Source organism: Ascaphus truei, chromosome 2 (genome assembly GCF_040206685.1).
Source record: "Ascaphus truei isolate aAscTru1 chromosome 2, aAscTru1.hap1, whole genome shotgun sequence".
Classification (NCBI taxonomy): Eukaryota; Metazoa; Chordata; class Amphibia; order Anura; family Ascaphidae; genus Ascaphus; species Ascaphus truei.
The window spans coordinates 461,300,881-461,317,811 of NC_134484.1; the positions used below are offsets into that span (position 1 = coordinate 461,300,881).

Here is a 16,931-nt window from a genome sequence, read left to right on the forward strand (position 1 = left end):
CACTTACTATGCGCATGCACAGCACACACAGCTTTTTTTTATTGATGGTCAACAATTAAAGAATGTTAATTTTCCCATCAGCTTGTATAAACATTCTGTAAGAAATCTGAAAACTGATCGGGTTAAAGGAATAATTGCAATTCCTCAATGTGTTACGCAATGCAAAGCATTCTTACAACGTATTGTTACAAAGAAACTATTATTTAATGTCACCATAACATCTATAATGTGTGGGTGAAACCTATTCCAGATGCACATTGCAAAGTCAGATTGAAAAAGCTGTCTATATGTAGGTTTACTGGCTATGCACTTCTTTAAGTGCTGAAAAGCTGTGTAATACGGCAGGTATAAGCTTATACGGGACTATGTTATGTATCAGGGCCACCCCTGGCTACTATTCTACTCAATGGGCTGGCAGTAAACCCTGCTACTATCAGGTTGCCAGTAGTTGGTATGGAGTTTTCCAGCTCACCTTTGGCACTGTACTTGAGTGACAGCAGAGGGTGGTACTTCCTGTTGTAGCTGGGACAACGGGGTGCCCGCCTTCTGGCTGTACTTAAGGGCAGGACCGCCCTAAAATTAGGAGGTTCCTTCCCCTCTGAGGAAGGCAGGTCACACAACTGGGAGCCTGAGATTGGGGCCTTCCCATGTGCTCTTCCCTCCGGGAGAGAGTGAGTTTGGAGCATACCTCTGCCTCCGCTAGGGAAGTGGGGAAGAGCGAGGATGGCTGTGGGAGCCCTTGGCCTGTAGTGACGGTCCAGGGACCATCTTCAGTGATAGCTGCCCTGACAGACTGTATCCAGCAGAAGACTGCCGTGTAACTGTTACTGCAGAGTGTAGTAATAAACCCGTTCCTGTTATTATATACCTTCTGCCTGGTGCGTGACCTTACTGGGGGGGAGAGGTAATAAGTTCTACCGTGGGAGATCATCTCCATTTCCCTGGAGCCGGAGGCGCTGCACTGCTAAGTATTATGTGGGGTATGTACCCCAGAAGCCTGGTCCTGTGTCCCCACTACCATCGGCGGACGACTCAGCCCTCCTGTTGCCAGCAGGTATATGCACCACACACCCTGTAATGGCCCCTATCTGCGATCGGGTGGGGGAAACATCGTTACAGTTAAAATGCACATGAAGTTAAAGGTGACACTGTGTACTCATTTGCATATCATTTCCCAGAATCCCTTGCTGCAGCGGAAGCATTGCATACTAAGAGATAATGGGGAAAAGCTGGGTTGCAGACCTGTCTGAGACGTGCAAGTGTGCGCACAAGTGATATTTTTATTTACTATTAATGTCAGAACGAAGACTAAAGCTGTTTTTGGAAAACTGTTGAATATAAAAAACATATCGATACCTTTCACTCTCAGCTTGGTGGTGTTTTCAATTCCATTAGCTATGAATTTCACATCTGCTTGATCGTCTGCCTGAGCGACACTTTTGATGATGAGGATGTGAGTGCTCTTGACTTGTTTTATTATGTACTGCTCATTGCTCTGAATAACTTTGCCCTTTAGGAGCCAAATGCCAGAAGACACTGTACTTAGATCAATGGAAAATGTTGCTTCTCCCCCCAGCGTAACTTCAACAGGTTTCAGTGAGGTTTTAACAGAAGGTTTAGGTTCTGAAAGAGAAAGAAAATGATATTTATGGAACAATTAATCATATACTGTTAGTGAACAGGACGGGACAGCCCTGTGGGTCATTGATACATATTGGCAGGAGGATAGACTTAATGTGGTATAATGCAATCATCCTAATGTTAACAATGCACAAGACCAAGCACTGAACTATTCAACGTAACCTGGTGACATATGTTTCCAGGGGACATATTTGGTCCGTATGTCAGTCAAATCAGGACAGGTTTACTGGCCTAGAAAAGCAAGATGTCCTAACCAACGACATGATTACTGAGACAAAAGAGAAACCTCTGTGCAAACTCATACATCAAAATCACAAAAAGAAAAAAGGGTGCTCAAGGGTATAAGTCCAACTCATAGGGGCCAAAGTCAACCAAATGATAGAACCAGGGAGCACACCCAGTCACAAGTCAAGCTTAAGCAGTTGTCATATTTAAAAGTACAGCTTAACCCCGTTATAGTGCGATCCTCGGGGGGGGGGGGGGCCACCCGCGACCATCACGTTATAAACGGGGTCGCGGAAAAAAAATGGTCGCCGAATTTTTATTTTATTTTATTTATTTTTTTGTGGTGGTACCGTGTACGCCGGAGGGGGAAAGCTGAGAACTCTCCCAGCGTTCCCAGACCCGGTGGGGCAGCGGCAACAGCACACAGCACTTACCCGGCATCTGGCAGCTCTTCTCCCTGTCTCTGCTTCCTGCTTCTGCTTCCGTCTTGCGAGAGCAAGCTCCCTTAAAGAGACAGTGTGTCTCTGTGTGTGTGTGTGTGTGTATTTGACTGTGTGAGACTGTTTGTGTGTGTCAGTGTGTCAGTGTGTGTGTGTGTGCAGTGTGCTGTGAGTATGTGCAGTGTGCTGAGTGTGTGCAGTGTGCTGAGTGTGCAGTGTGCTGTGAGTATCTGCAGTGTGCTGTGAGTGTGTGCAGTGTGCTGTGAGTGTGCAGTGTGCAGTGAGTGTGTGCAGTGTGTGCAAAAAATAAATTAAATTCGGGGTCCACGCTCAAACCGCGTTATAAGCAGATCCGCGTTATAGCGGATCGCGTTATAACGGGGTTGAGCTGTAGTTATTAATAACACACAGCCATTTGGTGCCAACGTTTGGATCCTTTGGGCCCTTGCTTGGGGCTCTTAAAATTCTGAAGTCAATGCAGCTGGGCACAAAGAAAGGACCTGGGGACCGGCCAACCCTGAGGAAGGTCCATAGGGACAGAAACGTTTGCACTCCATAACTATTTGTGATTAATACCTACAGGCATGTATGGCAATTGCTTGACTTGGTAAGAGGTGCACGCTCTGGTTCTATCGTTTTGCCAGCAGATCAGCGAGACATCAGGAGCAGAGCTGATTAAATACAGTATGTGTTATAAACTGGTGCAGATCTTCAGATAATTAAAAAAAACAATTGGGAAAATAATCACAAATATATGAATATAACTGCCAGGTGAATAAAGTGCCGCAAGATCTAACAACATAAACAAAGCATCAGCAAACCCCAGACTTATCGGCATTCCTCCAGTGAAAACTGCTGCGAGAAGCTCTCTGAAGCCTAAATGCCGAAATGTTTTGCTTTTTTTTTGAACAATTCAGGTTCAATTCCCCTTGAAAAAAATCTATATTTTTTCTTCTTCTATCTTTGTGATTCACAAATCATCAGAAGCTTTGAATTGTGACTTTTGTTTTAAAAGACCAGTTCACTCAGGTGACTAGACAGAGTGTTCTAAAGGAAAGATGTGACTAAATTATATCTGTAAGGATCATTGACTGTTCACTGATAAAGGCAGGACGTCCACTCCCATCGCACTCCAGCAGCAGTCAAAGGTTGGTGGCACTGGGGACATCATTACTTTTTATTTACAAACTTGCATTTTTTAAGGAATTTATTTTCAAAAGGATTTCTTGTCTCGAGTACAAATATTTTACAAACGAAATCAGGTCCTACAAGCTTTTCGTCTTTGTTTAACAGGTTCAGAAATTCTGGATATATAGCCTTGCAACCGCTACTTTTTTAGGCTTCCCTTATGATGATCCCTGAATGTCACATGGGCCGGCACGACAGGGGCCTCTATGATCAGGGAGCGTTGTGATTTTTGCTAGTTTTCTAGGACGAGAGCTAGTGGATGGGTGAACGCGATCAGAACGGCAGTGGAGGATGCTCCACTTTGGTTTGCGCCATTGTTGACCTGGCCAATACTGTGTCATCATCAACCAAAGCAATTACGTGGTTGTGATCCTGGAGGTACACTGGCACGCTGATGCTATCGGACTCCTCTCAGCTAAAAGGTTAAGGATGCTGGGCATAAAGGTTTAAGGTAACAATCAGATCTGCGACAATCTACACCAGGGATGGCCAGCTCCTGTCCTCAAGGGCCACCAGCATTCAGGTTTTCAGGATATCCCTGCTTCACCACAGGTGGCTCAATCAGTGGCTCAGTCGAAGACTGCACCACCTGTGCGGAAGCAGTGATATCCTTAAAACCCGACCTGTTGGCGGCCCTTGAGGACTGGAGTTGGTCACCCCTGATCTACAGCATTAATGCCAGTTTTGATCTAGACCACAAGGCCTATATAAGGTGTACAGGAAAAGGAAACAACCAGGAAACTCACCCAGATGCAATGTTCCAGGGAACTCCAGGTAAGGACTCTGGCCATAGCTATTGACTGCGCTGACCCGGAACTGGAAGTGTCCTTCATCCTGAACGTTGGTGACAGTGAATTCTGAGACAGACACACTTGCTGAGTGGTGGCACCTCGCCCAGGTCGTGGCGCCGAGTTTCTTATGTTCTATGATGTACCCATCAATGGGCACTGGCCGGTCCATCGGGGGAGGGGACCAGGCTAATGTAAGGGATGTTTCCGTTTTATCGGTTACCACGGGGTTAATGGGGGCATTTGAAGGGGGTTTCCTTAAAGCTGTAAAAAAAAGAAGAAAATGTCAATAAATTAGTACAAATATGTTTTTTCCATTTTTTTAAATCTATTGGCTATTTAAGATATAATGCCATCCCTATCCCTGTGTGGTGTGTGTGCAGCGCACAGCCAAGAAAGGGGATGAGGAGCAGGTCTGGCAAAAAATCTTTATTTTGAGTCCATAAAAACGGGGGTTACAACCTTCAACGCGTTTCGTGCACCGCAGCACGAAACGCGTTGAAGGTTGTAACCCCCGTTTTTATGGACTCAAAATAAAGATGTTTTGCCAGACCTGCTCCTCATCCCCTTTCTTGGCTGTGCGCTGCACACACACTATATTGGATGTCCCTTACCAGGATACAGCTGCACGCTGATGGAGATAGCTACTGGAGGCTTTAAGCTGTGAGTACTTTACCTGAGGCCAGCCCAATGAGGTAAAGGAGGGTGTCTTTGTGCACCTACCCCTACCTTCAGGGTGACTAGAGCCCCATTATAGGTTTTTGTACTACTTATTGTTACTGATTACTCCCCAGTCAGATCTCATTCTCCCTTTATTAACATATAGGTCCGGGTACTTTGAGCACCATATTGCCACCACTGTATACCTATCACTGTGTGAATTTTTTTTGTCAATGTCAACGTTGAATAAAATAGATGAAGTTCTCTGCATTGACTTAAGAGGGAGTGGCTCAGTGAGTGAAGACACTGACTGACACTGAGATTGCTGCAGGGGAGCCTGTTTCAATTCCCGGTGTCGGCTCCTTGTGACCTTGGGCAAGTCACCTTATCTCCCTGTGCCTCAGGTACCAAAACATAGATTGTAAGCTCCACGGGGCATTGTGCCTGCAAAATGTCTCTGTAAAGCGCTGCGTACAACTAGCAGCGCTATACAAGAACATGCTATTATTATTATTATTATTATTTAAGCTCTCTGTTTGTGTTGCAATATTTCACTCCAGAGATACATCTGCTGGTCGCTTTTAACTTTTATGGGTATTAAAAATAAAAAAAAAGAGAGAGAGATGTCAACAGTTTCCGTTATTGCTGAATACGTGTCCCTGTCAGTGCCAGCAAAAACATGCCCATAACTAAGGGTTAATGTAAAGATCCTGAGACGTGTGTGTAGCCCACTCAATGGCTTCCACACAAAATCACTTCTCACGTCAACGGGTCTCAATTCTCTCTGATGTAAAATCGGCTTCATTTTGCATTTTGAAGCGAGGCCAATATGTTACGGGAGCTGCACGTTTCCCATGTAAGAAAGTCCGGGCGTACAGTAAGACCTGCACGTACTGTATTTGTATGCAGAGAATAAGAAGGAGCGCACGATCCGACGGGAGCCAGGAGAGGACCCAGTTCAAAAAATAAACTTTCATGTGTCATAGACCTAAAATCCAACGCGTTTCGAACGCTAGTGCGTTCTTTATCAAGGACAAAGAACGCACTAGCGTTCGAAACGCGTTGGATTTTAGGCCTAAGACACATTAAAGTTTATTTTTTTGAACTGGGTCCTCTCCTTGCTCCCGTCGGATCGTGCGCTCCTTCCCATTCTCTGCATTCCCTACCACTGGAAGCTGCACATCCTGCCAGCCATAAACCGAGGAATTCGGAGTACATTATTGCTACAGGGGTACTTCCAATGAGACTGATCGTGGGGGGGGGGGGTTATTCCTACCCATCACCTGTCTTCAGGAGGTTTTGTTAACCCAATATTGCTAGCTACTACTTCAATTCATCATTATTGGTTCTGGATTATCCTTGGATACTGGCATTGGCCATTATTGGTTATTATACCTTGCGTTAGAGCGCTTCTTCATCTCTATCTACCGTACTGTATTTGTAATAAGATGTACCGGGGGGGGGGGGGGGGAACCAGACTATATTTGTATGATTTTTCCAACATCCATATAAATGTGCCCATCTCTATTAAGCACTTCTTAATGAATACTGTTTTAAACATTTTGTCGACATTTTGCATAGTTTAAAACAACAATCCTGCTTCCATTGCATTGTTTTTACAGTTAGAGGATTGACGCAGGGGGTTTCCGTAGCTGAACTGTGTTCATTTCAACTATCGGGACCCCTGCTGACAGAGATATTTACCTCCGTAGGGGGTGCCGGTAGGAACTCCGGCCGGGCTGTGTGGGGCTGTTGAAATGGCGGGTTTAAAGTTCCCCGCGACACGTCGGCCAATAGGAAGCCGCGACGTCATCCCTTGCAGCTTCCTATTGGATCGCGTGACCGGGAGCTTTAAACCTGCAGTGCTGCTACCGGCGCCCCCTATGGAGATATCTCCGGAAGCATGGGGTCCCCAAAGCTGAAATTAATAATGTTAAGCCCAAGGGGCCCCCTGCTTCTCACCTATTAAAAAAAACACATGTTCTGCTTCTTTAAAGCCAATTAGAAGTGTTTGAATGGTGAATGGGTTAAACAGAAACACTATTAGGTATTGGCACAATGGCACATTTGAACACTTCATCGGGTACTGTTTGTAAAGCCTTTGTTCTGCCTACAGAACATCGTGTCCTGTTAGAAGCCGGAACGTACAGTAAGTGGTCACCAACCTCTCAATGGTACAGACTGGTTATGTTGCAATGAGTAAATATTCTATATCGGCACCAAGAGATACATCCAGCATTCATTAGCAGCTTAATTACATTAACCTTGTTTACAGTTCCCACCATCCTCCAAAGATGTCAACCTTGAAGACCCCAAATCAGTGGCATTTGGGGTCCTGGACCAAAGTAATGGTATTTCAATGTAAAAGTGACTCCATTGGACTCTGTGAACACAATCCTCTAATATCAGTGACAACGACTACAAACCAATGACACAGATAACCAAGTTGACATCATGTCTGCTCCTTAAATGTTTGTTTTTTTTACTCAACCGCTGCTGGTTAGGGCTATAACACATTCATATGTAACATTGCATTGCTTAAAGCAGCCATCGCCCCTAACTAACCCCCCCACCCCTTTTTTTTACAGGGTTGGAATCAACGGGTCCTCCAGAGCTGAACAACCCCCGGATTCAGAGATACTTACCGGTTAAGTTACCAGAATTCCTACCTTTCTTATAAAAGGGAATTTAAACGTCCGTCCAAGAGGAAGCAGCAACTAATGATGTTGCGCTTCCTATTGAAAAAACAAAAATATGATACAAAAAGCAATAAAAATACATGTATTTCAGAAAGTGCTTGCGTCTAAAAGTGTTGCCACACCTAGCTGATGACAGGCCGCCTGCCATTTTGCAAATGCCTGACATTTTGCAAATTGATGAATTCTTCATCAATAAATGGTGTTTAGATCACACTAATCTAACAAGCTTCGTGTGCTCCTGGCAAGGAATGTTCAGACTGTGCATCCCCATGTGAGAGCGCTGCTTCTCTCCCTGCGGATTCCCATTAGCCTGAGATTTTGCAGCCATTTTCTTTCCCCAGGAGGGAGATGTAAACCCACTAACGCCAAAGCAAGTACCTTGGCAAACAAGTGGTCTCATAACCAAAAATACTGCGATTCTGTTCCCATACTGCAAAAAAAAAAAAAAATAAGAAGGTAAAGAAGCAATAATTCCACATACGTGGTCACATACTGTATCTGATAATTAGAAATGCAGGTGGTACTATAGCAAGGCCCGTAAATAGATCAGCCTGATCCACAGCACACAGCTGGGATTGGGATAAAGAGATATCAGCAAAATGACTGTACAGTCTTCTGCAGCAGCCTTGGTATTGCACCATCTGGGCCATTCAGAGGCATCTTGAACGGCTATTATTGGAAGCCGCGCTGTGTAGGGGCATGCGCTGTGTACTGTGCAAAGTGACCTTTTCATATCGTTTATTTCAAACCCCCGTTACCAATTGTGTTCTACTATCCCGGGCAGGATTGTCAGGGCAATGTTCTTCTACTTCAACACAGGTGGGGCTTCCAGGCATAGGGTGGGACGCCCTTCCAGATGTCAGAGAAGCTATATGTATATATTTTATTTGTTTTGTAAGAGTAGAGGCTAGTGTACCTTTAAGAAAGTAAGGCTATCCTCCAATTGGACACTTAAGTCTCTGAGTGTACAAATTGCAAAAATAGTATAACCTGGCTTGATTTCATCTCCCCGGCTACTGAAATATACAGTTGGCTGCTATTTGACACCATGTCATCACCCGGTTGTAAACGATAGGAAAATTAGCTTCTGACATTCAGCTTGGGTTGTCTACAAGGTCTAAGGAGTGAGAAGTTTGTTACTGTGCATAACCGCTCGTACTTTTGACCTAATATTACGGGTTTATAAAGACTTCCTGATTACTTGGAGATTTTAAACTAGGAAGGATGGGGATGGGGGGTGGGGTGTGGGGGGTACGGGACTAGAGGTAATGGACTAGACAGGATAGATAGGAATGGCAATATAGGACCCTTTCAGTGAGATGGGCAGGAAAATTATTGGAGATAAGGAAAAGGCAGAGGTATTAAATACATTATTTGCCTCTGTGTTTACCAGGGAGCAGTCCATTGCAAAACTACTGCAACAGAAGGAAGCTTCAACCTTTATATTAACAAACAATTGGTTAACTAATGCCGCGCTTAAAGTGACGGCGACGTGACTGATGACATCACCCGTCACCGTCGCCATTTGCAAAAGTTGTGTTTAGGGTTTTGGGCGACGTCTCTGGCTGCAAGGCCAGCCACGTCATAAAAGGAGAGGGCAGAGGCACGGAGAAGCTCCCGATTGGCATCAAGGGGAGACCGTCGCCGAAAAAAATCAAATAACAGTGACTACCAGATTTCTGGTAACACTGTCGCTCCGTCGCTTTGTCGCCGTCGCGTGCAATATAAGCGCCGGCGACAATGCATTTGTTTTGCCGCGACACGACGGCGCGTCGCCGGTACTATAAGTGCAGCCATAGGAAGAAGTGCACAGGCAGCTTGATAAAATTAAAGTAAATAAGGCACCTGGTCCCCATGGACCAAGAGTTCTTAAGGAACTACGGTCAGTCATAGCCAAACCATTATATTTAATATTCAAGGACTCTATTTCCACAGGCTCAGTACCACAAGATTGTCAAAAAGCAGAGGTGGTGCCTATATTTAAAAAGGGAGCTAGAGGGGAAGCTACTTGAAGGTTTAGTACGAGATAATATTCAGGAGTACCTAATGGAAAACAAAATCATTAGTAATAGTCAGCATGGATTTATGATGGATATATCATGGCAAACTAACCTTATTGGTTTCTTTGAAGAGGTAAGTAGGAATTTAGACCAGGGTAATGCAGTTGATGTGGTCTACTAAGATTTAGCAAATGCTTTTGGTATAGTGCCACACAAGAGGTTGGTGTACAAAATAAAGCAAATTGCTCTAGGTAAACATATTTGCACCTGGATTGAAAACTGGTTAAAGGACAGACAACAGAGGGTTGTCATAAATGGAATTTTTTCAGGTTGGGCTAAGGTCATGAGTGGAGTACCTCAAGGATCGGTACTGGGACCCCTACTTTTTAACTTGTTTATTAATGACCTTGAGGTTAGCAGCGAGAGCAAAGTCTCCATCTTTGCTGATGACACTAAATTGTGTAAGGTAGTAAAATCTGAGCAGGATGTAATTTCTCTCCAGAAGGACTTGGAGAGACTGGAAACTTTGGCAGGTACTGTAAATGGCAAATGAGGTTTAATATATATATATATTATGCATTTGGGAAAATGGGGCAAAAATAGGTCAATCCTTGATGGAGAAGGATTTCGGGGGCTTGTAGACAGCAGGTTTAACAATACTACTGAATGTCAGGCATTAGCTGCAAAGGAAAATAAGATCTTATCTTGCATTAAATGGGGTATGAATAGTAGTGAAGGAAGCATAATTATGCCACTGTATAAAGCAATAGTAAGACCACACCTTGAACATAGAGTACAGTTGTGGCAACAACTCCATAAAAAACATTATGGAACAAGAAAAAGTGCAGATTAGAGAAACCAAATTAATAAACGGAATGGACAATCTATTTTATGAGGAGAGGCTACCAAAATTAGATTTATTTACATAAGAAAAGAGACGTTTAAGAGGGGATATGATAACTATATACAAATATATTCGGGGACAATACAAGAAGCTTTCAAAAGAACTATTCATCCCACGGGCAGTATGTACAAAGGACTCGGGGCCATCCCTCAAGGTTGAAGAAAGGAGATTTCACCAGCAACAAAGGAAAGGGTTCTTTACAGTGTAGCCAGGTCCCCCTTCGGTTTGTGCCCCCCCCCCCCCCCCCTCTGGGTACTCACCATACCGTGCAATCGATCGCGGGGACGTGTGGGGGCATGAGCGCGCGTGACGCGTTCTCTTCATGTTGCGGCCGGTTGCTGGAGACGCGTGCGGCCGGTTGCTAGGGCCGCGGTCGGGTTGCGAGGCGCGCCGGTGGTTCCCGGTGCAGGGCGCCGCCATGACAGTGCTTCGCGCAGGCGCAGACTGCCGGTGCGACGGGAGGCCCTGAGATAGATCGCGCATGCGCGAAACAAGCGCGCGAAAGGCCACCAATGACAGGAGGGCTCTGTAAGGGGACTTCAAGTCCCATGAACCTTTGGAGCGGCCCCATGACGCCAGGGAGCCAATAGAGCTGCAGGAGCTTCTGCTTACAACAAAGTATATACATTCGCGGGCTGAATCACGTTGTTAGTTGATGACTGGAGCAGCTAGGGGAAAGAGGTAGGGTGCAGGAGTCAGTGACTCCCTGCACTAGGCCAGCAGTCCCCTAGGCCCCAGATAGCCCTGAGTCACCGTAGCTGAGTTTTGTAGGGACAGGCCCTAGGTTAGGGACCCTGCCTCATTAGCTATTTGGCAGTTAGGGACACAGCGGACGCTGCGTTCCTGCACAGAGACAGGACTGAAGTCTGCCCTTACGGGGATTGGACTGCATTCAGGGTGGGATCGCCCCTGACGGATCACCACGCGGGTGGACCCGGGATATCGTGTGGGAGCTCGTCGCGATCCTTTGCGAAGCACGTTGCAGGTCCGAGCACTGGAGTGCTCGACAGGTAATAGTCTAACATCAAGTGCACCAACAAGGCCTATCATCAGACATAGTGACTGCGCAGTCACACACGTACATGTATATGACTTGATAGTGTGAGACATTGGGGTTACTGGACACGGGGTGGGATCATTCCGTGGGAGGTGGCGCATAAAGTGTTGGCATCCAGTGTGGCGCATAGAGTGTTGGCGTCCGCCGTGGCGTCCGAGTGTAGCGTCCTGTACGACGCGGTAGTAAGTGTCTCCTCTGAGAGAGGGACACCAGGTAATATGGTACTGATGTAATATGTTTGCCCTGCATGCTAGTAAATGGCATTAGTTAATATATGTCATTGCGTATTGGTTATTTGTATATGTCCTGCGAGGAACTACTCCCCCTCTGGTGGGAGCCATCGCAGGTGGAGGCGCTGCACTGAGTACCGTATTACTCTTATTATAATTGCCCCAGGTTCCCCGTGGCGGAAGCTCAGCTCTCCTGCGAGCCAACAGGTAAAGCACCACACACCGGGTAACGCTGTATGTTCTACTCACCCCAGATATATATACATATGCGATTGGGTGGGGTGGAATACCCGTTACAACAGTAAGGGCAGTTACAATGTGGAATTCATTACCCATGGAGACTGTGATGGCAGATACAATAGATATCTTCAAAAAAGGTTCCATTTTATAATGGAAAGGTTTACAGGGATATACCTAATAAGTAAACATGGGAAGGATGTTGATCCAGGGAGTAATCTGATTGCCAATTCTAGGTGTCAGGAAGGAATTTATTTTTCCCCTTATGAGATATCATTGGATAATGTGTCACTGGGGTTTGTGTTTGCCTTCCTCTGGATCAAAATACTGTAAATGCAAATATAGGATAATAATCTGTCGTTTAAATTTAACATAGGTTGAACTCGATGGACTTATGTTTTAAACCTCATCTACTATGTAACTGTGTAACTGTATACAGTAGCTGTGTAACTCCCTAACTATATAGCTATGTAACTATGTAACTTAGACCTTGGTATATCGAGCTACTTCCAGCTGAAAAGTGCAGTCCCACTTAGGGCCCAAATGAAAGGGTTAACAGATGAAATGTAGGCAAATTGTGCCTTCAATAAGGAAATCTAAATATATATTTTATCAATTCTCAAACTCTTAACCTTTTCTTTGCAGTCTTGAAATAATTTATTTTATGAAAACTGTTTGCATCTGCAGTTAGATCACGGTAATGTTGATACTGTCATTAGCCAAACGGCTAAAAGGGAATGATAACAAATGCATGTTAGATCATTCATTTTGCAGAACCCATTTCAAATTATGATTCACTTCATGGTTGATTGAATCTTTTAAAGAAAGTTAATTACATTGATTACGTGATATAAATATATCAGTTTTCCTAAATCCATAGGGTGTTGTGTACTAATGTCCTGGGGTGCTGAACTCCAGTCCTCAAGTGCCCCAACAGGTCAGGTTATCAGGATATCCCAGCTTCAGCATAGGGGGCTCAATAAGAGGCTCAGTCTTCGACTGTGCCTCTAATTGAGTCACTTGTGCTGAAGCAGGGACTGATTGAGACCATTGTGCTGAAGCAGGGACTGATTGAGCCACCAGTGCTGAAGCAGGGATATCCTGAAAACCTGACCTGTTGGGGGGGAGGGGGGCTTGAGGACTGGAGTTGAGTCCCCCTGTCCTGTACATTGTCAATAATGTATTTATATTTCATCTAGCAACTTTTGATTGTGTATCTTATGAAACTTCTCAGCCACAAGAGGTTGATGGCAGCTCAGATGTGGCAGCCTAATTGTTGCTTATAACTGGAGAAAATGCCAGTGCGAGATGCATTGGTCCTATTATTACCATGTTAGACACGTTACTCCTGCTGCTTAGCTATGGAACCGCAGCACAAATGTGAGCAAACATAGAGCAATATCTGAACGAACACTGCTGCACTTTTCCTCTGATAATTCTGGTGCTGTTTTTTGGATCAGTATTGCCCCAGTATTGCCCCGTGTGTTGGTCAGTGCAATTTAATATGTATCCCGCTCCATGTCAATTTAATGGTAAAGCTGCAATTTATGGAGATTGATACATGATCTAAGTCAGCTGTGCTCAACTCCAGTCCTCAAGCGCCCCCCAACAGGACAGGTTTTCAGGGTATCCCAGCTTCAGCACAGGTGGCTCAATAAGAATCTCAGCCAAAGACAGCCTCTGATTGAGCCACCTGTGCTGAAGCAAGGACTGATTGAGCCACCTGTGCCAAAACTGGGACTGATTGAGCCACCTGTGCTCAAGCTTGGATATCCTGAAAACCTGACCTGTTGTGGGTCTGGAGAACTGGAGTTGAGCGCGCCCCGCTCTAAGTAATCTTTGAGTTGCCACATTTGGTGACTTTGGCCGCGCTTACAGTGCCGGCGACGGTGATGTCACACTGCGGTCGCTGGAAAAATCAAATTGACATGACCAAGCCGTCGCTCTGGTGAACCACTTCTACTATAAGCGCACGCCACAGCGGCAACACATTTGTTTTGCCGCGACGTCGCCGGCTCTATAAGCGCAGTCATTCTCAGCCACGTTTAACAGGCTTTGCTGCAGATCTAGAGAAACCTGTCAGCGCTGTCTGAATAAGCAAAAAAACAATATTAATAGTGAACTTTGGCCAAGCAGATCTCCTCCCATCTGCAGAAGCAGCCTGAAGTTTTACCCCGGTGGAATAATGCCCCGAAACCACAGAGCCCTAATTGAGGCTACTATTACCCTCTTATGCCGGAGGGTTCCAACCTATTAGGGATTCCAATCACAGGGGGGCTTAAAATCTAAGTGGTTAAATCGCCGTATTCATTTTCTGTTTCTCATATGACATTAATATATGGTCCATTTCCAAGTTCTGAGGCCCATCGGTTAATGAAGAAGGCTAATATGACAGAAAGCGGAGACCTGACACGCGTGTAATGCATTGGAAGTCATAGCTAATACCTGGCTAAGTAGGACTGCAAGTGGGAAGGAGATTGCTTTTAATTGCAACGGCTGTGCACATGGGAGAAGAACATGCTGACTGTACTGTACATGCATTTTAATTAAATAGTATATTTCATATACAATTAGGGTTGCCAGGTGTCCAGTATTGAACTGGGCTGTCCTGTATTTGGACACGTTGTCCAGTAAAAGATTTGAGGTAATACTGGACGTGTATGTGTATACCGGTATTACCTCTCTGGGTGTGCATGTGTATACCGGTATTACCTCTCTGGCCGTGTATGTGTATATCGGTATTACCTCTCTGGGCGTGTGTGTGTATACTGGTATTACCTCTCTGGGTGTGTGTATACCGATATTACCTCTCTGGGCATGTATGTGTATACCGGTATTACCTCTCTGGGGGTGTATGTGTATACCGGTATTACCCCTCTGGGCGTGTATGTGTATACCGGTATTACCTCTCTGGGTGTGCATGTGTATACCGGTATTACCTCTCTGGGTGTGCATGTGTATACCGGTATTACCTCTCTGGGTGTGCATGTGTATACCGGTATTACCTCTCTGGGTGTGCATGTGTATAGCGGTATTACCTCTCTGGGCGTGCATGTGTATACCGGTATTACCTCTCTGGGTGTGCATGTGTATAGCGGTATTACCTCTCTGGGCGTGTATGTGTATACCGGTATTACCTCTCTGGGACATGTATGTGTATACTGGTATTACCTCTCTGGGCGTGTATGTGTATACCTGTATTACCTCTCTGGGCGTGTATGTGTATACTGGTATTACCTCTCTGGGCGTGTATGTGTATACCGGTGTTACTTCTCTGGGCGTTTACCGGTATTACCTCTCTGGACGTGTATGTGTATACCGGTATTACCTCTCTGGGACATGTATGTGTATACCGGTATTACCTCTCTGGGACATGTATGTGTATACCGGTATTACCTCTCTGGGCGTGTATGTGTATACCGGTATTACATCTCTGGGTGTGTATGTGTATACCGGTATTACCTCTCTGGGCGTGTATGTGTATACAGGTATTACCTCTCTGGTCGTGTATGTGTATACCGGTATTACCTCCCTGGGCGTGTATTTGTATACCGGTATTACCTCTCTGGGCTTGTATGTGTATACCGGTATTACCTCTCTGGGCGTGTATGTGTATACCGGTATTACCTCTCTGGGCATGTATGTGTATACCGGTATTACCTCTCTGGGTGTGTATGTGTATACCGGTATTACCTCTCTGGGCGTGTATGTGTATACCGGTATTACCTCTCTGGGACATGTATGTGTATACTGGTATTACCTCTCTGGGCGTGTATGTGTATACCTGTATTACCTCTCTGGGCGTGTATGTGTATACCGGTATTACCTCTCTGGGTGTGCATGTGTATACCGGTATTACCTCTCTGGGTGTGCATGTGTATACCGGTATCACCTCTCTGGGTGTGCATGTGTATACCGGTATTACCTCTCTGGGTGTGCATGTGTATAGCGGTATTACCTCTCTGGGCGTGCATGTGTATACCGGTATTACCTCTCTGGGTGTGCATGTGTATAGCGGTATTACCTCTCTGGGCGTGTATGTGTATACCGGTATTACCTCTCTGGGACATGTATGTGTATACTGGTATTACCTCTCTGGGCGTGTATGTGTATACCTGTATTACCTCTCTGGGCGTGTATGTGTATACTGGTATTACCTCTCTGGGCGTGTATGTGTATACCGGTGTTACTTCTCTGGGCGTTTACCGGTATTACCTCTCTGGACGTGTATGTGTATACCGGTATTACCTCTCTGGGACATGTATGTGTATACCGGTATTACCTCTCTGGGACATGTATGTGTATACCGGTATTACCTCTCTGGGCGTGTATGTGTATACCGGTATTACATCTCTGGGTGTGTATGTGTATACCGGTATTACCTCTCTGGGCGTGTATGTGTATACAGGTATTACCTCTCTGGTCGTGTATGTGTATACCGGTATTACCTCCCTGGGCGTGTATTTGTATACCGGTATTACCTCTCTGGGCTTGTATGTGTATACCGGTATTACCTCTCTGGGCGTGTATGTGTATACCGGTATTACCTCTCTGGGCTTGTATGTGTATACCGGTATTACCTCTCTGGGTGTGTATGTGTATACCGGTATTACCTCTCTGGGCGTGTATGTGTATACCGGTATTACCTCTCTGGGCGTGTATGTGTATACCGGTATTACCTCTCTGGGCGTGTATGTGTATACCGGTATTACCTCTCTGGGCGTGTATGTGTATACTGGTATTACCTCTCTGGGCGTGTGTGTATACCGGTATTACCTCTCTGGGCGTGTATGTGTATACTGGTATTACCTCTCTGGGTGTGTGTATGTGTATACCGGTATTACCTCTCTGGGCGTGTATGT

General features: G+C 45.3%; 1 protein-coding gene across 31 annotated transcripts in view; it reads right to left on the minus strand.

Annotated features, from left to right (window-relative positions):
• OBSCN (obscurin, cytoskeletal calmodulin and titin-interacting RhoGEF) overlaps positions 1–16,931 on the minus strand; it is a 462,171-nt gene that overhangs the window by 400,904 nt on the left and 44,336 nt on the right. For all 31 annotated transcript variants that reach the window (XM_075588062.1, XM_075588043.1, XM_075588055.1 and 28 more), the window contains exons 5-6: positions 4,241–4,546; positions 1,357–1,623 (exon numbers count right to left, since the gene is read on the minus strand). In XM_075588062.1, the coding sequence (XP_075444177.1) occupies positions 1,357–1,623; positions 4,241–4,546 (573 nt within the window). The remainder of the gene's footprint in view (positions 1–1,356; positions 1,624–4,240; positions 4,547–16,931) is intronic.